Genomic DNA, 27,748 nt, shown 5'->3' on the forward strand with positions numbered 1-27,748 from the left:
ATAAAGATAATTTGACTTCAGAGCACTTTTATTAATGTATTTTATTTCACCCAGAAAGTGTGTTCTTTATAACAAACAGGAAGCCTCACTAAATATAACCTGGCATTTAAGCAATGGAAAGGCACATAGATGATGTCGTACATTATAAATATTTTTTGTACTTGCTAGTTTATTTCTAAGGAAATTATGAAAATGACATCATAATCATGACTGACTTTTATTAGTGTTTTTGCTCTGAAGCTCTAAACAAATAGTTATAAAGAAAAAAATTGTCCAGTGTTATCCCTTAATACTCTACCTGATGTTTTCTAGTAACAGGAATCCTAGGCAGTAATTCTAAGATTACGATATTACCTTCAGTGTTCTTTTACACTTTTATCATGGAAAACAGCATGGTAGTCAAGTGCAAATTTTCTTAAAACTCACAATGGGAAATAATTACCTTTTATTTTTATCTGAACTACTGCTTGGGTTAGTCTACAACTCAAAAAACAATCCCAGACTAATATTTTATAGATCATCCACTTTCTGTTGTCAGAGGAAGCCTTCTCATAATGCTTATTGTATATTTTAGCAATATGCTCCTTTGTCCTACTAATGCCAAGTGGAAGTCATTAACATGCTATTACTACTGAAGCTTTGCCCTAGTACCTTTTCTAAATTAGTTCTTTTAAATGACTTCATTGATAAAATTGAGCCTTAAAAGAGTGTGGGGTAAAGATGTGCATAATACATGAGATGGAGCTAACAGTCTTACTGTCTTTTATTCAAACATTCAACAAATATTTGAGTGCCTAGTAGGTGCAGCTATTGGACTGCATAGTGGGATACAGTCAAAGGATAATGGCCTTGATTTCCACTCCAGATCTCTTCTTTATGGGGTAGGAAGACTGGTAGGGACAATCAGCACAAAATAAATCGGTGGTGTGCAAAGTGTTATGGGGTCAAGAGAGGGTGTGCTGAACTCAAGTCAGAGAAGACTGCAGGGCAGTCCTTCCAGAGCAGCTATGGAGGTGGGCATCCAGAGGGAACCACCAAGTGTAAAGGCATCAGGATGGGAAGCCCAGGGAGCATCGAACTTGACTGTGGTGGAAACGAGAACCTGAGCCAGAAAGGCGGAGCTGAGGCTGGAAGGAGAGGCTAGGGCCGTCCTGTGAAAGGGGTTGGTGTTCCCTGTTAAATCACGTGGACTTACTGCTTAAGTGATGAGAATCAGAAAGTTTGGTTTGGTTTTGCTACTGTTTTCGGGAGGCAAGATAAGATGGTGGCCTCTGTCTGTTATAAACCTGTGTGAAGGGAGTGGGGGAAGGCTCTTCTTACCATCGCACACAGCCAGTAGAAACCAGAAACTCTCGTAGCCAAGGAAGAGGACCGAGCTGTCCCTCATCTTCTCCATGGTTCCCTTACCTTCATTTAGATTTATGACAGGAAAGGCACTGATTCAGAGGAAACTGAGCTTTACCTGTGTTTGACCAGCTCAACAGCAATGGAGGCCGGTCTCCCCAGCATTAGGCAGGGCAGTCCCATCTCAGGCCTTTCCCGTTCTCGACTGTTCTGGAATGACGTATGGTATCACACAAAATAATATCTCCTCGTATCTGTGATGGTCTACTGTCTATCACACGATGGGAAGACTGCCAATTTTCCAATTTAAAAAAAATAACTTTTTAAATCATAGAAAACATGGGTTCCCAGGCACCTGGATTTTTAATAGTCACTTTGATATAGCCTTACATTTTGGTTATAAGTGTAGGAAAAGAGTCCTTTAAAAGTTTTATGTTGTGAATATTAATTTTGATAGGTAATGTTATACTTCCTAATTCCCCATGCCAACCAAGCACATAGGTGTAACACAAAAGACAGTGTGCTGTGCGTCTGAAATTGTTTAAGAAAGAGCAGAACAAGGCAGTGTTTGAGACTGCTGATGAATTCGTGTATGTCATAATTAGGCTGATGAATTGCTGCTCATAGAAATTTGCTGTGTTAACCACATGATGATTCTCAAAATATTTATGTAGTTTTTGCTAATGTATTTGTGTTTACATTGCTTATATTCATAAACATAAGTATCTTTATTTACCTAATTAAATATGTCTGTGTAAACTTAGATTTTATATATAAAAGGCCTTCTTTACTTGGCTCCTTTGATTTCAAATATTAAAAATATAGACTCAAACAGGCTGCTTTGCTGCCAGCGTCTCACACGGAGAACGAAGTGCCCAGCGGTGGCCGTACCAGGGCTCACACTCCCAGAGTCACTTGCCTCAGGTGTCCTCAACTAAGAGGAAAAATCAAACACTTCAGCCAGCTATAGTTCTCCACTTGATACCATCAAAATGGGGAAAAAACAGTTTTTCCTATCGAAATGAAAAAATCGTAAGTGCTTAGGAGGAAAAATCGAATTACTATTTCTTTTAGAGCGGACCTTATACATTTTAAGGGAGGCATCTTGGTGTGGGGCCGAAGGTCTGACAGAACAATCAATAAACGAATACATGATTATTGATCCCTGCATATACTCTTAAACTCTCTGCCCTCCCTGACATTCAAGGACAGCGCCCCTACAGCCCGCTGCCCTGTGCATCAAATGCAAGCCCACCCTCGCCCTCCGACATGAGTGTGAAGAGCTGAGAAGTGGACAGCTAATGCTGCCCGCTGAGTGCTAGTAATTTAAAATGTTTATTTTGTATATTTTTCATTTAAAAATAACTGTTATAAAGTAGAAGTTATCATTCACTTACAATAAGAAAGAAAAACCAGGAACTCAAAGGTGCTAAGTTACCCCCAAAGTCAAAGGGCCTGTAGGTCAGAAAGCAAGGACTCGAACCCAGCCCCAGAGTGTGGAGCCCGCGTTTGTTCCGCTCTGCAGGCGTGTGCCCTCAGGGAAAACTCCCCAGTCAGTGGGCGGACTCTGGGCCTCTTCCCTGACGTTTTCCTCTTCCCGAAGAACCACACTCAGTGAAGTGTCTCCCTGGGAGACACCATTCTTTCTTTCCTTGGAATTTTCTTCTGTCTTCCTCTCTGGCCGCTGGAAGTCTCGGCTTGAATGTACATCCTCAGAGAGGCCTTCCCTGGCACCATGATCTATACTAGACCCCCCCGACCTACTCTCCCATAACGCCCTGTTCTTCCCTTTCATCGTCCTCTTCAAAGTGTATGTGTTTATCTGCAGGCTTCCTTGTTCAAAGTCTCTTACCCCAACTAGAATACATACAGTAGCCCAGGTAGCCCAGCCCGGCATATAGTAACAATGCTGACTCCTATCGAGCAGCAACAGTGTGTCTGGGCCCACTGGACACTCTGTCTGTTGACTGCTTCACAACAGCTTATGGGGTAAGAAATGCACCCCCCCCCCCGTTTTGAAGGTGATAAAACTGAGACACAGAGAGGCTTAGTAAAATTCCCCTGTCAAACAGCTAACAAGTGGAGGAGCCCAGTTGGAACCCTAGGCAATCCACACCCTGAGTCCATAACCTCGAACACAGATGAATAGGAATTGAGGGACAATGACACAGAAGCAACTGGCTTACCACCTTGGCTGCCCGAAGACTGAGTGGAGTGCTGGAATCTGAGCCAATGGCTGTGCAGTAAGAGAGGGTGTGTGGCAGTGACGTTGCAGATGTTGAAGAGAGTGGGCCTGGTGTTCAGGAGGCTGGAACCTTCATAAACACAACATTCGCCCTGGGGTAGAACCTGGAACTGGTCTCTGTGTGGTGATTCTGTGAATTAAGATAGGAAGCATTAATGTGCCATCAGTTTTGTCCAAATTGCTCTATATGTTAAATGATGAACATGTTAGGAATCTGATGATCTGTCTGTCACTGTTTGGCTCTTCCCTCGGTTAACTAAGAACACAATCTCATGCAATTTGAATAACAGAAATTCCCCCAACTTCTGACTTTTGGTCCAAAATTATATTATTCCTAGATACGTAAAGTATATTTCCATTACGTTAAGAATTCTAGGGAACACAGCTTCCTTTGCATTGAAAATACCTACTGGTAAATCTCCCATGGAAACGGTGAATAGCCAGATACTATCCTCCTTAAAATAAGCTTCATGTATTTGAAGCAAGTTAAGTGTACTCACATTTTTTTTCCCAAACGTAAGAAATTCAAGTCTCCTCCTTTAGTCTTTCTTCATAAGTCCTACTCTGATTTTATAATTACTTTCCTATCTTTAATATGGACTTCAGATTGTTCAGTCACCTGCAATATGGAACTTCCCAAACTTATTTCATCTTAATGGAATAATATCTTAGTTTCCTGGTTATAGAAAACACGAAACTGCAAAACTTTATATTTTAAATGTTACACAATTTATTATTAAAGATGCATTTTAAGAAGTATATGTTAATTGTTTTTATTCAGAATTCGTTTAAGTATGTAATATCCCAAACATCAAAAGGAGTTGCTTCGGTTGGGTATCTGAGGCATGACAAGTGTTTCTTTTCTAAGCGTTGATTTGCAACTAATGATATTTGGGAATTAGAATGACTTTTTTAACATAAGAATGGATTGATCATTTTTTAGTCCTTTAATGTTCCTAAAATTCTGCATTTGATCATTTTGTAAAATAGTGGTTAATGAAAATATCAAAGAGTCAAAGAGTTTGATTTTGCTCTTTTGGTAAATTGCAAGTTGAAATGACATATAAATCACATAAACACAAACTCTACTCAGAAAATAATTTTAAAAGTACCATAATTTTTATATGACCTTGAAGTTCCAGCCATCTATTACATAACTTCTCAAGAGAAGTCACATAGAGGAAACCTCATATTTTCTTAAATTTATTAGTGCTTCTTGGTGGTCTAAACTGTTGGGGTTTTTTCAAGGTTTCTTTTTCAAAGCAACAATCTTCCTTAATTGTTTAACATTTGTTCTCATATAAGTCAATTTGAATTCTTCTTTGGAGTAACAATAGGAAATACATCACAACACAGGGCAGGGACACATGACTAGGAAACCCCAGTATTCAAGGGTTATATTTCTGTATAATGATGTGAAGAGAATGCCTTTAGCTGCATGTCTACCATATTAGCTACATCTCTTAAAAAATTTTTTATAAAAGCAAGAGGTCAAATTCATTAAAAACAATTTTGTTCCATTTTCTGACAGGAGACAAAAAAAGTATTTTTCAAACTACAAAAGTATAAATCAGATGAAACTATCAAGGAAATATGTTTTATATTTTTGGGTTTAAGGTTTAAAACAAAATAGTCAGACTCTATGCCACAAAGATTTTAGCTGTCAAGATGGGAGATGAAATCCTGTGAGTCATTTTACTTCATTTGTTTTTAATACAAAAATTTAATATTCCAAATAATTCCACTAAAAATTTACTCATATTCTTATAAAAGTTAATGGTCCTTATGCTCATAAAACTTTTATTAATACAATGGGAAAATTACTTTTCTTTATTATAGGCTCAGTCATCCTAAGAAAGATATTTCCAAGCTGCAAGACACTAGAAGGATACCCCCTTTTTCTTACCCAGCAAGCAAAATAAATATGGGGGGGAGGTGGGTTTGAAAAAGTTAATGCATTTTCTAAATTGTCTCCCTTGTTCCAAAGGAATTAATTTGTTTTTCAACAACATTTACCCCATATTTGCTAATTTAATTACTTTCAAAATTAATTACGCTTTAAGAATGATCCTAAAAAGGAAATCCTTAAAAGAGTGAGCAAAGCAAAAATTGTAACTCCCCCAAACATAAACAAATATTTCCTTTATCCTTTGGGGGGATACGTGTGTTTTTAACGATGTGCATATTCTTCCACACTCCTTGAGAGATCTTATATTCTTTATTAGTTTCTAGTCAGATGGCCAAATCTGAATCAACATTCAGTGTCTTATTTACATAAATATGTACAAATACTGCTCTGCGGTAATTTTCACAACTGTTTGCCAATATTAAGAATGCCTATCCAAATCTCGGAAGGGAATTTTCACGTAGTTTGTTTTGGATGCGGAGAGAACGTCCTTGTGACTTGCAATCAGTGTTACTAGAAAACACACAAGTGTTGGGGCTGATTTGTCTCCACTGCACCTTTTCTTTGTTTTCTGAAGACATTACTTACATTTAACTTTAGAGTATAAAAGCACCGTCTATACTTTTTAACTGAAAAGAAAGTAATGTCCCTACCATGGCCAAATATGTATGTTTCAACTCTGAAATAAAAATTTGGATTACCTCACGTCTTGCAAATTATTCATTAATAAGCCACTGGTAACATGTACCACCTAAACCTCCTGAAGAGACAGAAACAGATCTTTATCAAAACTGTGTGGTGAGCCTGATGCTAAATATAAGTATAAAAGTGCCTTTCCATGCCTGCAATTTCCTGAAGTCCACAAGTTCTTTGGATGGTGGGCAGCAAGATAATAATACTCCCTACATAATTAAACGCATTCCTTATCTGATTAACATGTAGGGCTACCCATTCTCCACCTCCAAATCACAGTCCTTTCCGAAATCTTACAGGATGGATCAATGGAATTTAAGGATGGCTCTTATGTCTCTGTTGTAGTAGCTGCAATTTCAATGCAAATACCACACTGGAATTTACAGAGTGACTTTCTTCTCTGAGCAACCTTCTGCGAGAGAGGGGAGATATTCACCAAGGAGTTTTCATTTGCCTCTCTCCCCGGCTCAATACCCCAGTGAACTCCTGGAAAGCGTGGTTCTGCTCTATTTTTTGGTGGTCCGCTAGGTTTTATGCATGTGTCATTGAAAAATCCTGTAAGAGATACCTTTTCTTTCATGTTTACTTTCTTTAATGAATGATTTATTGGAGTAGTTAAAACCCAGGTTAATTTACAAAAAGATTTGGGTGCTACATGTTGAAAGGAATGGGTGTGACAAAAAGTTTAAAACAGGAGAGTAAAGAAAAGAGCAGAATAACTGGAGGGAAAGAATCGAAGGGGTTTAAAGAAGAATACAAATTCCGCGATGGTGGTCATGGGCTTGGGAGAGTGAATTGTGCTGGGCTTGGCACGTCACACACCAGCTGGTGACATCACATTGTCCATTTGAAATTGGCCGTGGAGAGAGTATTTACGGTATGTCATGGAAATGTACACGTCAGGATTTTTTCCCCCAGGTTGTCTGTGTATTAGCACATTGCCATAAAACCAAAATTAACCTTTGTGTTAACAGATATAAGCTTTATTATATCTCCCACAAGAGAAAATGGCTCATCTGTGAGATTCATTTCATTCCCTAGTAGGGCTCTGGAAACCTCACTCCAAGAACAATGGGTACTGATGGGGGAAGACAATCTATTCTTTGTTGGTTCATTTCTTCATGTAGGATGTATGCGGTGGGGCTATGTAACAATAGTTTATATTATTTGTCCTCCGATCACAGACCATCTATGCCACTTCTGGTTGTGCATGTTGAGCAAGATACTCAAATGCTTTGCCAGAAAATAAGGATATAAAATAGCATTAAACTCTAGAGTTGTTATAAAGTTGAAGAAGATAATGCTTGCTAAATACTTAGCATCCTCTCTGGCATATAGTAAGGACTCAGTGCACACCAACTTTTACGACAAGGTCTCTACTACAGATGAGACCCTTTGCAAGACACCAGAAACACCAAGATGAGGCCCCGCCTTCAGGAAGCTTACAGTCTGGAGAACTGATCTAGTTCGTCATTTGCATGTCTGAGGTTTTGCCATGTCCAACAATATAACTGCCCAATACTGACCCTTTTACAATTCAGTCCAGAGATGTATACTTTCAAAAATCTAATGTCTAAGAATTAAACCTGTAGGCTGTAATAGAAGAATTAACTGTAGTTACAAAGCTTTTTAAGTTGTCATTTTTATTCCTTTTAAGTTCCCATAAATACCCTTGTCGTTTTTGTGAGACTTTTCATTTATTTTCATCAAGCCTAAACACACAAGCATAAGAGCTTTGCTTTATGTGTTGCCAATTTTTCTATAAATTTTCCTTCTTCAAAAACAAATATTTAGTGCTAAGATTTTGTTTTTGAGAAGACTTTAGACTTTTCATCATTTTATTATTTTGTTACTTTATTATTTCAAAAAGATGTTTCACAGTTTGATTTTTTTGAAGCATTTTCTCTTTTGGAGAGGATGTTTTGGAGAACTGAACTTTGGAAAACCACAGACATTGTTAATACTTGCCATGTATTGAGACAAGTGGTCCCTAGTGGTGAAGCCATTCCCTGATACCACGCTGGATTGCTTGGGCAGCATATGGGGGAGGCTCGCCCTAACAGCAGCTAACCACTACCTCGACAAGGTGAAAGAACCAAGTCAGTCCGCTAACTAATATGCATAGTGTACCAAATACCACAGTTCAAACAGGTAAAAACGCCTAAGGAAAAATGCAAATATGAAATTCAGTTCCATTTAACAAACATGTAGCTTATATAAAATAAATCATGCACAGACATTCATCGACTATTGTGACCAGAATCATTTTTAAGTATATAACTGAGTGCATATACATTTTTCCCTATGGGCACGAGAAGTCAAAAGAACATTATTAGTATACAGAATAAGCAGCAGCTGGGAAGCTGGAAATCTAGATGATCACCACTTCTAGTAGCTTCCCTCTGTGTAGGTTGTAACCTAAACCCCGGGTGACTGATTTATTTTGTTTATGTTTGAAGAGGGTGGGGAAGAGAATCGCTGGAGGAAGCTGGTGGGACATTCCGGTGGTTGGTCTCCATCTGGAATATACTCCATTCTCCCATTTGTACACTTTCTAATCTGTCTTTGCATTTGCTACCTCTAGAAGATAAAATCTGTAACCCTAAACCCACATTTGGCATGGACCAATTGCTACATACCAGACATTGTATACCCCATGAGACACTTCCTAAAAACGCTGCCTTGCTGGGAACCACCCGGCAGCTCTGCATTTGAAGAAGAGCCTATTTCTTTGGCAGGGGAGGGCGGCATTTGAAAATCATGTGTACTTTCTCAGAGCACCTGGAGCGGTGGGTAAATACCAATAATCAGAAAGAGCCCTTGAAGTGATGAGCTGATCCTTGGCATTCCGTGGTCAGGAAACCAGAGAATGACTCAAATAAGTGAAGGACGTACCTGAAAGAAAAGCCAAGACTGGAAAAATAGAGGAAATTTGAGGGAAGGGGAAGAATTAATACTATAAGGGATAGGCCCTCGGCGGCTGGTTTCACCCTCCGAGAAGAGTGGAGGTAAGAAAAGCCGAGAGTGAATAATAAAGTGACACAAGATATTTTCTAAAAATGTTAAGTTCCAAAGTCAGATTGGTATGAAAGGAAGATTTCCAAATTATTTTTTGTATTCTTTAACTTCAGTACCATTATTCATGATCGCCTTCTTCCTACACAGGAGGACGGGTTAAGGAACCTCTGTGTTCTTTCGGGGTTGGGGGGGAGGGGAGAAGGTAATATTTTCTGACACCAAATAAGACTTTTTTTCTCTCACCAACAAGTTACCCCACAGCAATTGGATGTCCAACACTCCAGCTCAGCCCTAACACCGTTCGGACGCTAACCAGGCATCAAGCGCTCAGCCCCACAAGCTGCCACCACTTCAGGTGCCAGCCACAAATGGGGTGCCCCGGCTGCCCACATTTCTGGCCAGCTGACTACAAATTCAGTTTCCCATAAGTGCCCCTTTTTGGGCTCAGGAATTCACTGGAACAACTCGCAGAACTCAGGAAAGTGTTTTACTCACTAGTACTGATATGTTTTAAAGGCCATGACTCAGGAACAGCTGAATGAAAACAATGCATGGGGGAAGGAGAGCGTGTCTGTGCCCTCTCCAGATGCGCCCCCCCTCCCAGCACCTCCACGCACGGACCAGCCCGGAAGCTCTCCATCCCCCATTGCTCGTGATTTTTATGGAGGCTTCACTACATAGGTGTCATTGATTAAGTCACTGGCTGTTGGTGATCGAACTCAGCCTCCAGTCCTCCCTGCTCTCAGCAGGTTGGGGGTGGGTGGAGGTGAGGCTGAAAGTTCCAACCCTGTAAGCACATTTGTTGGTTCCTCTGGCTACCAGCCCCCATCCTGAAGATTGCCAGACCCACCCGAGTCCCCTTTTTAGCATACACTCCAGTAAGGCAGGCAGGGGTTCATTACGAATAACAAAAGATGCTCCCATCACTCAGGAAATCCCAATGGTTTAGGAGCTGTGTGCCAGGAACTGGGGCTAAAGACCAATTGTCTTTTTCATTCTATCACAGAAACAAATGACGCAACAACTCCCCGAACTAACTGGGGATCCTCAAGGGACCTACTCCTCTCCCGAGACCAAACTAGACTTGGGAACCAGTGAAAAGCAATGCCTCTCATCTTTCCCAGGGATAGTGAAGAAATTAGTACTCTACAGTGTTTCGGAACTTATGAACAAAGCAAACTAATACAGTTTCAGTGAGCTTAATATGCTCCAGTTAGTAGAACTGACGCTTAACTCTTCACCTTCTTCGCATCCTGTGATTAATTAACATAGGATGAGCTTTGCTCTTGGTGGAGTTCATCTCTGACAGTGTCACCTGCCCACGTTAGCAGACAGCCTCCTCCTCAGCCTCTGCCCCACGATTCTGGAAGTGAAGGCTTGCAAAGACAGAGCTTTCCTTACACATCTCTTTGTAAACTCATAGGTGAGCTTCACAGTCAGCTCTCTCCAGGGGCTCATGGTGGCCATGGCCAAGATGGCTCAAGTACATCATAAATAAAGGAGCTTTTTTAATAAATAGATTAACATATCCAAGTGGCAGGCAAAATAATGACCTTCTCCAAAAGATGTCTGCATCTTAATCTCCAGAACCTGTGACTACATTATGTCACCCTGCATGGCAAAGGGAAATGAAGGTGGCAGTGGAATTAGATTGCTAAAGATGGCACAGGGAGACTATCCTGGATTACCTGGGGGAAGCGCCATATCATCACAGATTCTGAGAAGTGGAAGAGAGAGGAGGTCAGAGGTATGAGCTGTGCTCTATGATGAGGACTCAGCCCACTGCTGCTGACTCTGAAGATGGAGTAAAGAGAACTCAAAAAAGAAATGCAGGTGGTTTCCAAAAACTGGAAAAGGAAAGGAAATGGATTGTCCCCTAGGCAGGGGTGTCCAACCTCTTGGTGTCTCTGAGCCACAATGGAAGAAGAGTTGTCTTGGGCCACACATTAAAGACACAAACACTAATGGAAACTGATGAGCAAGAAAAGGTTTTAAATAAATTGACGATTTTGTGTTGGGCCTCAATCATAGTCATCCCGGGCTGCACGCACCCCACGGGCTGTGGGTTGGACACCCCTGCCGGAGCCTTCAGAAAGGAGCACTGCCCCATGGACCCATGTATTGTAGCCCAAGGAGACTCATGTTGGACTCCCACCTACAGATTTTAAGATAATGGGTTTGTGTGGTTTCAAGCCACTGTGTTTGCAGTGATTTTTTACAGCAGTGACAGAAAACTTAACACAATCGGGTGTTGAGTTTGAACTAACAATCTGAAACAAATCTATTTCCCATTTCCGAAGAGCAGAAGGTTCCAGCCTAAGAGAAATGGAGGTTTGCCCAAGGAGGGGCCCATGGCAGTCTCCAAGTCCCCTGATGTGTGCCCGCAAAACGGAGACATGGGAGTGACATTAACAAAGGAAATGTGATGACTTGCCTCATAATAAAAGCATATGTTTTTATAGAGAGTTAAAATGACCACCACGCTGTTCTGACGGCGATTCTCGGAAGCTGCTTCATTATGAAGAAGGCGGCAATGCTGCTGGAGGTCTTCATTCATACCCGTGTCACGTACACACAATAAATTCGAAGACGGTCTTCCTGCCGGAAGACGCTGCCTGATTCCTCGTGTAACTTAGCTTTCACACAACTAAGCTTTTTTCTTTTCCTTACCAAATTTCAAGTAGAAAAGCCTCAGATGCTAATAGGCTAATTAGCCTTTGCGTCAAAGTTACCCAGAATATTTACTTATTTTCTTTAATACTTGTCTTTGCCCATGCACACGTCTGAAAGTGTAGCATTGCTTAACCTCCCCTGAAAAGAGCATCATAAGAAAGTATGGCGGGAATAAAAAAGCAGAGAGCTGCCCTTCGTCATCGGCTCCCACGTATGAGCTCCTTAAGGGCAGGAGTTGGTTTCCACTGACTGTCTTAGCCCCAGCACCAAGCACGATGCCTAACACATAGAAAGGTGTTCAATAAATATTTGTTGAATAAATGTTAAATACATACTTTTTTTTTGACAAGGCAAGAACAAGGAATATCTTGAACTTAGCACTGCATTGTTAACTTTAAAGGATGTTTCATTGATTTCTCAATGCCACAGGGCTGTTTTGTAGATTACTGAACTTAGAGCCAGTCACTTGTCAAAAGGTCACCAAGAAAAACTGAGCAAAAATGGAAAATGGTGCTTCTGGTTAAGGCAAATTTTTAAAAGGCCAGCAATCAGGAAAAATTAACTTTAACCCCACTGAAAGTATGAAGGAAGTGTTTTCTTCAAAACTGTATCCCAATGAAAGACTATACGTCACAATTTTTCTAAAAAAGAAAAAATTACTTTGTGGTATAATCATTTGGTGATTATTTCTCTTTTTCAAATACTAGATACCTTATTTCTTCAAAGACCAGGAATATTCTTAGTCAACTGGTTAGAACTTTGATCTGTCCACCAGGGAAGAGTATATATACCCCACAACCATAAGACTAGATCTGATCTTGTACTTACAGTAAAGTCACCAATCCTCTTTCTTTGGGGGTTTTGCCTCTTTTCTGTGGACCCTGTGAAATTTATCCTGAGAGCTGAATGATAATTGAGTGGCAGTTAACTACTTACTAAGAGTCCCTAGGGGTGGGGGTGGGGTGGGGGTGGTTATGATTTACTCTGAAACATGGCTCAATCTCAAAGTTCCAAAGTGTACAGGGACATTATTTTCCCGTCCTTCAGGCCCCTGGTTTTGAAGAGTCATCTGTGCTCGGTGTGGGGCTGTCTAGAAGCTGATGTAGTGTTGGGAAGGCTGAGCAAAGGGGAAGGAACGAGGCTCTCATGGGAGCTGACGATGCTCTAGGGAGGCTTCAATCAGTTAAAAAAAAAAACAAAAAACCGTGACCTGGAGAGAGGAAGCCCTAATGTGTTTGTACATCACTTGCTGCCCCTGGGCTCCAGCAGCGATTACACTCCCCGGGAGCACAATGCGAGCTCAGTCTGCATAACGCAGTCCAAAGTCCAATGTGATGTGCACATTTGGACAAATCGTTGCCGTACGCATGGGTAAGGATAAACATTCTGGACATTAACAGTTTTCAAAAGCATGATGTTAGAAGTCAGTGTCTTTTTTGAAAGCCATCTTCCATTTGTCTTCTATTAATGCACTTTTCTCCTTGTGAGCAGCTTGGCGGAACTAATCCCTAGAGGTTCACACCCTCCAGATGCTCACTCAAAATAGTTTCATAATTTGACATTTCCATAAACTGCACATAGTGAGGAGAAAGGATGGGAAGGAGTAGGAAGAGAGTCCGTGATATTGGCACAAGGACTTTCTGAGACCCCGGAGAGCTGGTCAGGTTCGCAGGCTGGGGCAGCGGCCTGGGGGTAAAGGCTGTAGTGGCAGTGGCCGCAGAGCCCGGAGGCCTCAAATGCCTGGTGGTGTTTCTGGTGCTGTGGCCTCTGACCCTGGTCCACAGGTCAGCCTTCAGTGGCCAATCGCCACACTTTTCCGTGTAGAGTGGGAAAAACGACCCAGACCTCAAAGGCAGGTCTGCATCGCAGAGGTGAGCCTGTCCGTGCTTCCACCTCCTGACCGTGGGAGCCCCTCGTTCCCGGTCTCTGAGCATTCCGGAGTCGCGTTATACCATGCAATGTGAAGAGCTAATTTCAAGAGATACTCTACGGTATTTATACAATACATTCAAGTTGTCATCAATATAGTTATAAAAGGGAGTATTTCTTTGAAATCAGAGTAACTAGTCATGTTTCTAAACCAACCAGAACACTATTTTGTACCTGGACATTGACTTAAAAATATGAATTCATATTTAATGATTAAACAAATGTAAAAGGAAGGAAGGAAAGGAAAAAGATACTTACGTGTATATACGTACATGTGACAGAACATATATTTGGAAAATGTGCTAACCATTAGTGAATTGGGATGTAGGGTATATGGAACTTCTTTATATTGCTCTACAAGTTCTCTGTAAGGTTGAAATTATTTTTTAAGCATATACATAAATAATATACTGCATGTGAAAACTATGAAATCATATGTAATGATTAAACAAATGTAAATCTGATAACCTAAACATTTCAAAATTATTGACATTTTTAAAATTGCTTTTTTTGTTTTATTTCTTGTCATTCAAATGTCTCATTCTCTGTCCGTATTTGGCACTTTCATCAATATCAATGATGTCACCCAATTCCCTCATGTGATGGATGACACAGGATTTGAGTCCATCTCTTTTCCCAGCAATCTTCCCCACCTTCCATGAATTCTGCATTTCTAACTCCTGAAAGGCAACCAGCGCAGTCTGAAACCTGTTGCTATCCAACTCCAGTTGGACTTCAGACAATTGATTAAAAATGACAAAAGAACTACTTTCAACCAAAGCTTCTTAGAGTGGAACACAAACATGTGTGAAGTGGGCGCACAGTCCTTCCCCTGCACTTGCTGCTTCAGAGGGAAATCTGTGCGGAGGAGGAATTAACCACAGACTAAGTCCCACCCCCAGGCCTCCTCACACAGCATCAGGGAGGTTTAAATGTGTAGCGGCTTTTCTGCAACGCAGCCTTAGTTACACATCCCAGCTTTCAAAAGCTCGTAAGAAAGGCCAGAGATATTTGCTTAATGAAGATGTAAAAAGCAAAACAGCAACATCAAGTTGATATTAAAATCATCATAACAAGATAATCTGAAAGATAGAGGCTCATACATAAATTATAGTCTTACTCTTCAATGAGATTGTTCTTTTGATTAAAATTAATATTAAGCATATGATATGCAAATGAAGAGGCTGTTTTTTGTTGGGGGGGTTGACATTTGAACAATGGTTTGGTAATTCTGGGCTATTCGCGTCGACGTTCTTATTTATATAGTCGAACAGTTCGGATGTTTCCACTTTGGAGGGCACATGTCTGAAAGCATTTTTTCTCTAATCCAGGAAATCAACGTTTACTAAAACTTAGCTTTTATGCCTAAATTTTAAAATTCTCAAATCTTTGTAGAATACAAACTCCAAAGAGATTTATGCATTGCTAGTAACACACGCGGTTCTGGGGACAAGATGCACAAGAGTGCCCCCGTGCTGAGTGTAACTGGGAGGGACTGCAGTATCGGAGGTTGTTGGCCTTCCTCTAACGCTTCTGAGGAGTGATTTACAGCTTTTTGCCGTAGGAGGTGTGTTTTTAATGAGGGTGTGTATAAGGTGATGTACTAGCAGCCTTCAATTCCTATGTCACTTTTTTTACCACTGTGGGTAACACCAGATGACAGAGAAAGTGCTCGCTGGCTTCCTAGGATATGAACATCAGTCTGATCTAGATAATTTTAGATATTTTGATTTCCTTATAGAAATCCCTAGGCTACTTGTGGGATAAAACAAATGCTAAGGCCTCGTTGAGTTTCAAGCTGAATTAGCAGAAAATAAAGATAAAATGCCTTTCTATTTAGGAACATGATGATGTTTTAATTGTTACAGCATTTGGCATGCCTAATGTACACAGTCCTTGACATTCACATAATAACAAAAGAAAGTTGTTTGGGATTTTTATTTCCTAGTGTCCCCTCTCCTCTCTCATATTTCTCCCACCCCCTCCCAGCCCTGGCTTTTCGCTCTCCTCCCATTTCCCCATCCTTCTATAAAGAAACACGCTGAGCAGTGAAGGGATCTATGTAGAAATACCTCATTTCTATGTAGATAGGCCAAGGCTGCTTATTACGGCGCTGTGATGAGCAGACCACCATCGTTGTGACAACTGATGGAGATGCCTCCGGGGTAAAACAAAGGTTTACATATTACACAAGCAATTTAACTGTTTTCTAAACAGAATGCCAAGACAGTGGGAGTTGGCAGCCCACACTGTGTTTTAGGTTTTGGAGACTTGGATTAGAAGTGACTGCTGATTATGAACCTTTTTATTTGTCTTCCATGGACTACAGGCAACCTAGTAACCCGGCAGAGAATTCTTCCCAGCACTTAAAGCTTGTCATCCTAGCTTCCTAAGATTACGCACACAAATCACTCAACAAAAGTCGTGGAAGCGTCCTGTGCGTGGATAACCACACACGGCAACTGGCTTGCCCTAACCCTTAAAGAGTTCCGCAGAGCGAAATGTTTCATAATCCTTTTTTGTGCAGTAGGCAAGGAAGTAAAGAAAAGAGTTTGGGCAAAGATTATCCAGAAGAAAGAAAGAGACTCTTTTGGGGTTCCAGTTGAAACACAATAAAGAACATAATTAACTTCGCGATTCTTTGTGTTTTTCATTGGGCTGCAGGGAGGAGATGAAAGAGGACTGCTAAGCCTTGCATTCCACCCCAATTACAAGAAAAACGGAAAGCTGTATGTGTCTTATACCACCAACCAAGAACGGTGGGCTATCGGGCCTCACGACCACATTCTCCGAGTCGTGGAATACACAGTATCCAGGTATCCCTGAAACGCATGCAGGCACAAACATGTTTAAATCTTATTTTTTCTATATCTCTTCATTTTTTGTGTTTAGAAATTATAAATAGATAGCCAAACGGTGGCAGTAATTAAACCCACAATCTCCACCTTGCTAAAAACCCCATGTGCGTCTTGAAAGAGAAATGTGAAAAACGATAGCTTTGGCACTTTTCCTCAATCTCCTTTCAACCTTGGTGCTACTTCTGAAACTTGAAAAATAACGTAATTTTTTGGTCATTTTTATTAGCTCTATTTCAAGTACGTGTTTCTTCTTTACAGGCCAGGTGTTTGCTTCCCTAGGTGCGCACTCTCTACTTTCCAGGGGATTCGTCCTAGGGCTCTAACAGTCGTCCTATTGTTTCCTCCCCATCGTGTAGGAAAAACCCCCATCAGGTGGATTCGAGAACCGCCCGGGTGTTTCTCGAAGTGGCAGAGCTCCACAGAAAGCATCTGGGAGGACAGCTGCTGTTTGGCCCCGACGGCTTTCTTTACATCATTCTCGGCGACGGGATGATCACGCTGGATGACATGGAAGAAATGGACGGGTTAAGGTGAAACGCAGGTTCCATTTGATGTTAACACGTCTTAAGTGCCAGGATAAAGGGTCGGAGCCAGTGGCGCAGAGCAGTCTTTGCGTTGTGTGTCTGTGGTTAAAGGCCTCGCCTTGGTTCTCAGTGTCTGCATTCGGTAGCACACGGCTGTCGTGGTTCTGAAAGGCGCCAGACCAGGGCACGCTGGCTCGAGTTCCTGCTGCCTGGGGTGCGTGCATGCAGCCCTGGGAGGCGAGCAGCGCCCGTGCTGCCGTCGCCTTCTGCGACTTGCAACTTGAATAATGGAGTCTTGGACAAGGGGGTGACCTGCAGAGCAACCTCTCTGCATTGGGCTTAGGGGCAGCACGTGAGGAAAGCGAAAGCACTTAAGTTGTCCTCCCATTTCTCAGCGACTTCACAGGGTCCGTGCTGCGGCTGGACGTGGACGCAGACGTGTGCAGCGTGCCCTATTCCATCCCGCGGAGCAACCCACACTTCAACAGCACCAACCAGCCCCCCGAGGTGTTCGCCCACGGCCTCCACGACCCAGGCAGGTGAGAACGCCCGCTGGGGTTCAGGAACTGGGAGAACAAAGAGGGATCCCCGCCCAGGGCAGTCAAGAGCGCGGTGCAAGGCTGAACCTCCGAAACCGAAACCGTACCGGCTCGTTATCCAGCCAGGGTTCAGCAGTGGATTCTAATAATGCCAGAAGCAGATTTAGACGGCAGATTAGGCACGAAGAAGGACAAACTCATGGCGAAAAATCACCTTCCACTGCGGAGGGCTATTATGGGAGAAACGCTGTTGGCCCGCGTAATGGTTCAGACTTCAATCTGAATAAGGAGAGGCATGACAACCCTGTGTCTGCTTCCATCCGCCGAAATGGTACTTTCCTTACGCATTAAACGGGGGTGGGAAGAGCTACCTTGCAAGGATGCTGCAATGATTTAAAACATATTTATAAGTAAAGCATGGAGTGTCTGACACACGTGGTAGATTTTAAGTAAATTACAGCTTTTATTATCATGGCTTCACTTAATATATGATGATTCGATATCGATTTGTAAGGAATTGACTAAATGTTAACATTCTTTTCCTTCAAAAAAAATTACAAGTACTAAGGGAATTCTAAATGAAGTATTGACTACTTACTATAATGAACCACAAAGAAAGCCACACTAAGAAGGATGTAGAGTGAAAAATTGGGGTACGCTTTAAAAAGCTGTGAAGTCTAATGCAGCCATTCTGTGATGAAATTTTCACCCAGTCCACAGTCGAAGGGCTATCTGGCCACATTCATTCATTTACTAGCTAAAGTATTATTGCTATTTAATGTTTATTGAGTGTTCAGTGTGTGCAAGGTGAGTATTTTTCGAACTTTTTATTTTTATAATCCCTCATGCCCTTCATCTCCCCCCCATCAAAGTCCAAGTCTACACTTCATTTCCTCTTTGGCATCTCAGCAGATCTTAAAATCTGTGCAACAGGGAACACTTAAGGTGGGTTCAGGATGTGGAGGAAACTGTCACATTCCATTCCTATAGCTCAGGGCTCACAGATGCCACCACAGAGCAGCACTTTGAAGTCAAGCAGCCTGAGTCATCACATCCCACCGGTGCTTCGAGCAACTTCCCGAGGGGGGCTGGGGAGGGCCTGGACCTCAGGGTAAAAGCACAGAGTGAGGCGCCTTTCTCTGAGACCTACCTGCGGCAGGACAGGACGCCTGCGCAGGCGAGCTCCCACCTCCCCTGGCGGCACGTGGCTAAAGGCACAGTCATGCTTCCCTCCAAGATTATTTTACATAGAGGGAGATTTAATAAAGCAGAAAGAGAACTAAAACAATTATTGGCTAAACATAAAGCAGACTTTTATGAGGCAGTTCTGTACACTGGACTGAGCTAAGTATCTTATGCTCATATCTGCCATGCCCCTCAGGAGTTCGCGGAGGGAGTTGGCCTCGGGCCCCCCACCTTTTGACAAAACTGTAATTCTCTTAGAGCACTTTTAAGTCCACAACAACATCGAGTGGAAGGTACAGAGGTCTCCCGTATACGCCCTGCTGCCACATGTGCACAGTCCCCCACCGTTGCCATTCCCCCCCGAGAGCGGTCCATTTGTGACAACTGATGCACCTCCACTGACTCATCACAATCACTCCAGGTCCTCAGTTTACACTGGGCTTTACTTGGTGTTGTGCATGGTGTATAGGTTTGGACAAATGTGTAACAACAGGTGTCTTCCGTTAGAGTATCATCAGAAGTCTCACTCTCAGACTCTTTTTACATAAGAAACTCAGGTTAGAAAGGCCAAGTGGTCCTCAGTGGACCCAGTACTCAGCCAGAGTAAAAACCTGCTGCCGCCAGCAACTGAACCTGGGGGAGGCCTGGCCTTTTCCTCCAGATGTGCTCTTACTTGTCAGGAACAGGTCAAACTTTTTTTTTTGGTTACAGTTTTCTCTTAAAAAGAAAAGCAAGATAGGGGACATTTTCTCACCCCGTATGTATTTAGTGCCACCTTAAGTCACAGCATGTCCATGTCATGATCCCTGCCAGGCACTGTAGGCTGTGAACCCTTCCATGAGAGAGGACAGTGGAGGGGCTGCTGCCGCAGAGCAGCTGACCCAGCTTTGGCAGGTGGCGCTTGTAGTGTCCCCATGACGAATGGGATCATTTGGAGCCGACAGTTTTTGTTCTGTTGTGTTGTTGTCTAAATAATTGCCATGTGGTGCCTGAGACCCAGAACCTTCTCTCGGACTTATTTTTTAATTTATTTAATTGCCCCAGGGGCTTTTGTGTGTGTGTGTGTGTGGCCTAAAACAGTGATTTTAATGGATGATTTGGCAATATCCAGAAACATTCTTTTGTTCGTACTACTTTGGAGGAAGGGACCGTGCTACTGACATCTCGCAGGTAGTGGCCAGAGATGCTGCTAAACATCCTACAATACTCGGAACAGCACCCTGTCCCCCACACAAGGAATCATCTGGCCCGATGTGTCAATAATGACAAGTTTGACAAACCTAAAAACAATGCAACACTGTTCTCCATATTTGTGAGAACTTGAAAATTATATTATTCAACTTTATCCTTCCCCCAGTCCAAACCCCTCATGGCTAGTCCCTCATGGACTTAAACATTGAGTAAATAGTGTGAGCTCTTCTTGTGTTCCCAGGTTTCAGTTGGGTCCTACAGAGACAAAGAAGCTGGAAGGGGTTCCTGTCCTCGTGGAGTTCAGTCAGTAACTTCAGTCACAGATAAATTCTGGTCCGGAACATGAAAACAAAAGTCAACTCTCAGACCCCCATGGTCGTGGGACCAGGTTTATTTTACTCCCTAAATTGGAGTATGCACTTCCCTTTGTTCAAGCAGCCCGCGTCTGAGAATGTAGTGATTCCATGGGAGATGCACAGAACGAATACTATCACTAATTTTGTATCTTATGTCACAAATACGGGTGGATGCTGCAGCTGATTCTTATTCTTCCACATTAGCAGCTTCGTATCCATGGGCTATTCCTTAATGACCGAGTAACAAGTGTTTTAAGTCGGTACGCACATTCACAATGGAGGGAGATACCAGGGGAAATTAAGAAATATTCTCTAGAGATCATTAAGCTTCAGGAAAGTAAACAAACACATTGGGATGTTTCCTTCAGCCTGTTCTAGAGAATCCAAGTTCAACAGCCCGAAGGGCCCTTGCCAGCCCACACAGGGTTCCTATGTCGGGGCTCTCTGGGCGGAGCTTGGAAGACACGTGTAGGAACTCACGGGTGTCCTGTCTGTTACACAGGTGTGCTGTGGATCGGCATCCCACCGACGTAAACATCAATTTAACAATACTTTGTTCAGACTCCAATGGAAAGAACAGATCATCAGCCAGAATCCTACAGATAATAAAGGGGAAAGATTATGGTAAGTAGAGCATCATTTGTTGACTTTGCTTTAGTTTGGGTTTTATCTTATTTTAGTATATTAATTGAAAAGAAAAGGATTTCTGCAAAATGAGCATCAGGAAGGCAGGAAAACGCTGGCCTAACAGTGGTGAGGGAGTAAATGGCTCACTTTTTAAAGGTCCGGTGACTCTTACAAGCCCTGGGGGCTCCATCTGGGTAATTACCTTTCCCGCAGATTGAATGGTGCTCTGTAGGTCCCCCAAATTTAATGGACCCTCAAAACTGAGCGGTTTATATTTTGATCATCTGAGAACCAAGATGAATACCTTCTATTTATTTAATATATAAGGGAGAACTTGTCTTAACAGCTTCTATGCAGAGGAAAAAAACAAGTGTTAAAGGTAAGAAATTTTTCAGTAACCAGCATGCTAGTCTTAGCAATTAGGAAAATTATAAGTGTCTCAATTAAGAGTGTAATTTTTAAATGTGGGGTGTTTTTTTTTGAGAAAACAAAGTAATAGCCTTACAAAAACATGTTACTGACCCAAGTCATGGAAATGGGATGTTTAGACAGTCTTTTTAAGGCCATGACTACTACGTAGAGTCATATAAAAAAGAAAGTTGGATAATATGACCTCAAAGATACTTAACACTTTCAATGTTTTAGTATTTACTCTTTTTGGAGGAAGCAATCTGTCACACATTATGATTCAGGAACGTAGTAGACTAAGGTTATTAAATTGATTGCTGCTTCTATGTACTCATTCGATACAGATGTACTCATTCGATACTTAGTACCAGGAGTAACGCAGTGGTGTTCGTTCATGTGGTATTCAGTGATTTTACTCTATATTTTTTCAGGTATTTTTGTATGTGCGTGTGCACCCTACAAAAGCCAAACCAAAGAATAATGGGGTTTGAAAAACAAATCTAATGAGTCACTAGCTTGATGGAGTTCCAGCGATATTGATTAAGCTAAATTCTACAAGCGTGTCAGTGGGGGTTCAGCTGAAACTGGTCACAATATCGGAAGCCCTACATTTGTGTATTAAAGATACATCCACAGAATCCTTTCAAAAAGTATACATATATCCAATCACCGCAATGTACGCTTTAAATATCTTATAGTTTTGTTTGTCAACTATACCTGAGTAAAGCTGAAAAGAGAAAAACCAAATAACCACATCCACAGTGCTCACTGCACGCCAGCCCCGATAGTGAGCACTTTACAAACTTTACTCATTTCATTCACAGAACCACCCCATGTGATAGGCACGGGTATTGGCCACACTGTCCAGGTGAGGAAACTGAGACACCGGAGGTTACCTATCACACAGAATAAGGTGGCAGGGTCTGGATTTGAACCCCGGCAGCCTGACTCCAGAGTTTATGTCCTTAATCATTCAATTATTCCACATCTCAGCGTACTGGTTGCTTAAAACCTATTTTTCTACTTTTTATATTATCGTATTCACCATCATCACAATGGGGCGGGGGGAGAGGACTTTAAAATCACTGTCTTTCCACAAAAGTATGTGCTTAAAATACGGCCTGTTAATAGTGACTTATTGATATTAAGCACATAATGTACTTGATAAGGAATAAGAACTTTTCAGATTAATTTGCAACTGGCTTTAGGTCTTTTCCATTGCAATTAGCTCACGTGTATTCAGCGTGTAATGACACATGTGGAGAGATTCGGTGCCAGGTCCATACACAGGGGACTCAGGAGGAATGGCTGCAGCTGACTGCGTTAACCACATAACACTATCCATCAGCAAAACTATAAAACATTCTACATGAAGATATTACTTGACTAAGTGACAATGTCTTAAATGTGCAAATGTGGTTTTAAAGATCTTTTATGTACTATATTATTATTTTCATTAAGGTGTGGGCTTTCAAACATGTTATATAACTTAACAGAAGTCTGATTCAATTTACTAAGTGTATGCAGAAGCATTCCTACAAAAACTTCAACATAAAAACATTGTTATTTTAAGTATTTTGGTTCTAAAGTAAATAACCATGATTTCCAAAGTGTCCAGATTTGAACTGCATTGAAAACTTGTTATGCATTGGCCGTTATAATAACAGCAAGCATTTCAGAACATTCCCACTTCATTTAGCTGTACATGGGGGCCCTTTACATTTTATACCATTTAAGCAAAAGGAGTAACTATTTTCCCTAAATATCTATAGCAAAGCTCCACCTTGTGCACCACGGAACACACTTCAGAGTTAAAAGTAAATGAATGGAATAATTGTTGCATGGTCTGTGTTACTTTTATCTAATGCTACTGCGTATTTCTTTCCAGAAAGCGAGCCATCACTTTTAGAATTCAAGCCATTTGGTAACGGTCCTTTGGTTGGCGGGTTTGTTTACCGAGGCTGCCAGTCGGAAAGGCTGTATGGGAGCTACGTGTTTGGAGACCGCGACGGGTAGGTGTCCCGATCCCACAGTGGGTAGAGGAAGTACCCATTGATTAGCGGGCAGACTGCCACAAGATGCCCAAATGAGTGTCTCCCTTTGGGAGTCAGCTCCGGGACGCACACAAATATTATTTACTTTTACCTCCACTATGTATGGCGGTTTCAAGAACTACCTAAGAGATGCTTTTTGAACAGACTTGATCAAGTTCATAAACTAATTTTGTGAAGCACAAAGAAGACTTCAGAGGGACTTTTCATATGATTTAGGCTCTTCCCTTCCTTTTTACCATAAGTTTACCATGATAATGAGTAATTTGAAAACTATTGTTTTACGTGAGTTTATAAATATTTTAAAGATTATCTTGGAAGGCTGAGAAATTTTGCTTTTGCCTTTCAGAACTTTTGGCAAGTTAATTTGTGTCTCTTGGTAGGAATACTCCAAAATTAAATTTTAGCCTAAAGTTTAGCGGTCACCTTGTGGATAATTTTGAGAAATTCTGGGATGAAACCCCAATTAAGAATCTTGTTTCCCAAGTCGCTGCTGGCATTCCGGCCAATGGCAGAGCTGATCTGCTTGGTGGCTACAAGGAACGAGAAAAGCATACCCCACGGTCTTCCCCTGTCCGTTTCTCTGATTAATTGCACAGCGTGGAGTCTAGGCCTGGAGAGGAAGTAGGATTCTCTGGACGAAGGGGAGGGCTTTTCTCAGACACAGGTACTTTTTACTGCCCCCCCCCCCCCAACAAAATCTCATCCTCGAGTACTTTCTCCCCACATGGGCATTTCACAGTATTCACGCATGTAATGGGCTGTGGACTATTTTTCCCTTTAGAAGCCAGGCCTGTGGCACAACAATTATGTATGGAGTGTTACTTTCAACATCTGATTGTGTTTTTTTAAGCAAAGTCATGTGGGTTTATGGCATGTTTGTGTTGTAGGAATTTCTTAACCCTCCAGCAAAGCCCCGCGACCAGGCAATGGCAAGAGAAACCCCTCTGTCTCGGCAACGGTGCTTCCTGTCGAGGATACTTTTCTGGGCACGTGCTGGGATTTGGAGAAGACGAACTAGGTACTACACAGACCGTCCCTATCAAGTTCCTTTCTCACACCCCTGCCGGAGAGGTGGTGTCCTGCTCGGAAGAGTAAACAGAACCCTCTGGTCCTCAGTTTGCTAGAACTGTAACAGCAAAGGTGGCCTGCTGTAGAGATTTCAGATGGTCCGCTGTTGTATTCTCTCTCAATAACCTGTCTCGGGGCAGGGGGGCCTGGGAGTGGGGGTCTTTACATCTTGTTTCCACTCCAGAAATATGAAAGTAACCAATGCAGGAAAATGGGAGGCAGGAACAAAAAGATAAGTTTTGAGTCCTGAAGAGAGGGAAAATTTTAAATGTCTACTGATATTTATTGATGCATCTGAGTCATTTGTTCATTTTTTTTATCTGAAAACCTTTCCATTTATCCACGTCTCTTGGAATAAATTAAAAATTTGGTGCAATCTGAATTCCACCTTATCTTCTATTTCCTAATTTTCAAAAAAAATTTTGTCCACCAGGGCACAAAATTTATGCAAAGTAATCTGTTTGTAGACCTGCTTTCCAAAGGAGTAGAAGTTATCTCCTCATTGATGATCTACAGGATAACATACAACTTATTTGTTGGTTTGTCATCAACATGTCTGCAAAAAGAAGTTGAAATTGGAATGTGATCAGAGTGGAAATGCTCCTGATTTTAAACTTCTGAGATAAATGTCACTTTCATAGTGACTCCCTTTAAACAAACATAATGACCCCCACAAGCAGACAGGACCACTGTGCCCCTTTAACATCGGAGATGGATCACTCGGTATTGAGCGCGAGTTGTGTTTCCCATCTAACTCAGAATATTTTCTCTAAAAGCGCAGATGTGGTTTTCCTATAGCAAACAGAGGGTTCATCAGAAATAGTTGCACGCTACTTACTTAGGTTAACGAGGAACTCAGACAAGATTCCTGAAACGCATGACACGTATTTCAGAACCACAGGGATATAATGACTCAAAGAAGAGAAATCCAATCTGTCCTTTTCTTGTTCCAGCATTGAAAGCATTTTACAATTAATTTTCCCTTTGATATTCTCCTACCCCACTCATAGGAACCAGAAAGATACCCCTTTTACGTAAATTTATGTGATTTAAATTTCATTGGCATGCTCTTATTTTAAAATACAAATTAGGATTAAGTTGCTGGTGGCAGAGTTAGAGATGACTGTTTAGATGTTGTGACTGAGGCATTCAGATCTCCCAGTCCTTACTGCGCACGACTCACCATCAGTCATTCTTTTAGCATCTCCGGTTCAAACATCCAAACATCCAGGAGTCTCTCCACACTGACTACTCTGTTGGCGGCAGAGCCAACAATGAAGCACATGCAATCCTTGCTGTCCAAAAGCTGCAACGTCTCATGTAGTTCATAATTAAATGTACTTTCACTGAATTAATTATGCTTTAAGGTGAAGTTGGGCTTAATTAAGAGCCATATCAGAAAATGAGCAAATTTTTGCATTTTTTGAGACAAAAATTATGATGGTCTGTTTTTTTTTTTTAAACTATAAAATCAGAATGGGTTTGTTGAAAGGGTCAAATGAGGTAAACTACCTAAAGGACTTGATAAAATAAATATTAATTTGTCACTTACATTCCTTTGCTTTTTATCTTCATTTTTACTTTTTCTGTTGAGTCTGTGCTTTTAGTGTAAACCCACACATCCTTTTCAGGAGGACGAAAGTAGTAAGGTTTGCTTAATACACAGTAATGGAGCGGACTAGAGAAGCATTGACTAAATCGAGGACTATTTCATGAAGGAGAACCAAATATAAATTTTAAAGCCTTATAAACGTGTAATCATTAGTACAGCTTCTAATTCCCCGTTCCTGTGATCCGCTCTCATCACTGGATTACATGAAAGTGCTGGTGACCCACCAGAGTGGGTGCCTCCTGCCCGGGGGGGGGGGGGGGGGGGGTCCATCCGTCACATTTCATCGTCATGAGCACGGCCTCGTGCCGAGGGTTAGAGTTGGGATTGAGCATCAAGGTCTCTCTCCCTCTCTCTTTCCAGATTTTTATTTATTTTGTTTTTAAAAGCTGACCATTAAAAAGAAGTACCCCAATTCCATCTGGCCTCAGATTATCAATTAACAATGACAACGTTGGTGATCAAACCTTTCAGTCTCGGGCAGAATAAATCAAGATAAAACTTGCCATTCGGCACTCATTCTATAAATATTTACTTCTATTCTGTGCAAAGCTCTGTTCTAGGTGTTGCAGATGCAGCAGCAGATTAAAAAAATCTAAACTGTTGTCATGAAATGTATATTCTAAAGGAAGATATTTAAAATAATATTTTAAAAATATATATACATACTATATGTCAATTGGTGATAAGTGCTTAGGAGAAAAACTAGCTGTGAAGAGGGACAGAGATTGCTAGAGGTTGTGACCGCGCGGTTTTCAATAGTACAGTCAGGAAAGGCGTATGTCAGCACAGACTTGAAGCAGGCGGGCAGGTGAATCTACTGGTGATCTGTAGGGAGCGGGACCTGAGGCAGGAGCCGGGGACAGGAACCTGCCTCATGTGTTCGAAGCCAAGAGGTCAGCGAGGCTAGAAAGGAGTGACAAGTGGGTAGAACATGGCCGATGGGGTCAGAGCGGACAGCATAGGCCACTGTCAGAGCTAACCCTCACTCTGGGAGAGATCAGAAGCCATCGGAGGGCATGGAAACAAGAGCGTGATCCAACTTAAGGGATCTCGCTTGCTTTACAAGACTCGCTGCGGCTGGTACATTGAGAGAAAACATAGGAGGACAGGATAGAAGCAGGAGATCAGATGGGAGGCTGTGGCCGTAATCCAGGCGAGAAGTTAGTATCCTCTTGCACTGGAGCAGGGGGGGAGGCGGAGAGAAGTGAGCAAAATCTGGGTGCACTGTGAAGGTGGACGTGTGAAACGGGCATAGTCTTTAGGCAAGTGATCTCCTGAGAGGGGCTGTGTGTGTACGCACACACAACCGCATACATGTGTACAAATACGTGTACCGTGTAAACAAAATCTCCGCCCTGGCTGGCATGGCTCGGTGGATTGAGTGCCAGCCTATGAACCAAAAGGTTGCTGGTTTGATTACTGGTCTGGGTACATGCTTGGGTCGCAGGCCAGGTCTCCCCAATCAATGTTTCTCTTCCTCTTTTTCTCTCTTCCTTCCCTTCTCTTTAAAAAGAAATA

At 41.9% G+C, this 27,748-nt stretch overlaps 1 protein-coding gene across 1 annotated transcript in view; it reads left to right on the plus strand.

Annotated features, from left to right (window-relative positions):
* HHIP (hedgehog interacting protein) overlaps positions 1-27,748 on the plus strand; it is a 75,525-nt gene that overhangs the window by 36,318 nt on the left and 11,459 nt on the right. Inside the window, exons 5-10 of the mRNA XM_024568940.2 lie at positions 16,473-16,624; positions 17,023-17,196; positions 17,586-17,729; positions 20,964-21,085; positions 23,385-23,508; positions 24,438-24,568. Coding sequence (XP_024424708.2) covers positions 16,473-16,624; positions 17,023-17,196; positions 17,586-17,729; positions 20,964-21,085; positions 23,385-23,508; positions 24,438-24,568 — 847 coding nt within the window. The remainder of the gene's footprint in view (positions 1-16,472; positions 16,625-17,022; positions 17,197-17,585; positions 17,730-20,963; positions 21,086-23,384; positions 23,509-24,437; positions 24,569-27,748) is intronic.

The sequence above is a fragment of the Desmodus rotundus genome, chromosome 9, assembly GCF_022682495.2.
Source record: "Desmodus rotundus isolate HL8 chromosome 9, HLdesRot8A.1, whole genome shotgun sequence".
NCBI lineage: Eukaryota > Metazoa > Chordata > Mammalia > Chiroptera > Phyllostomidae > Desmodus > Desmodus rotundus.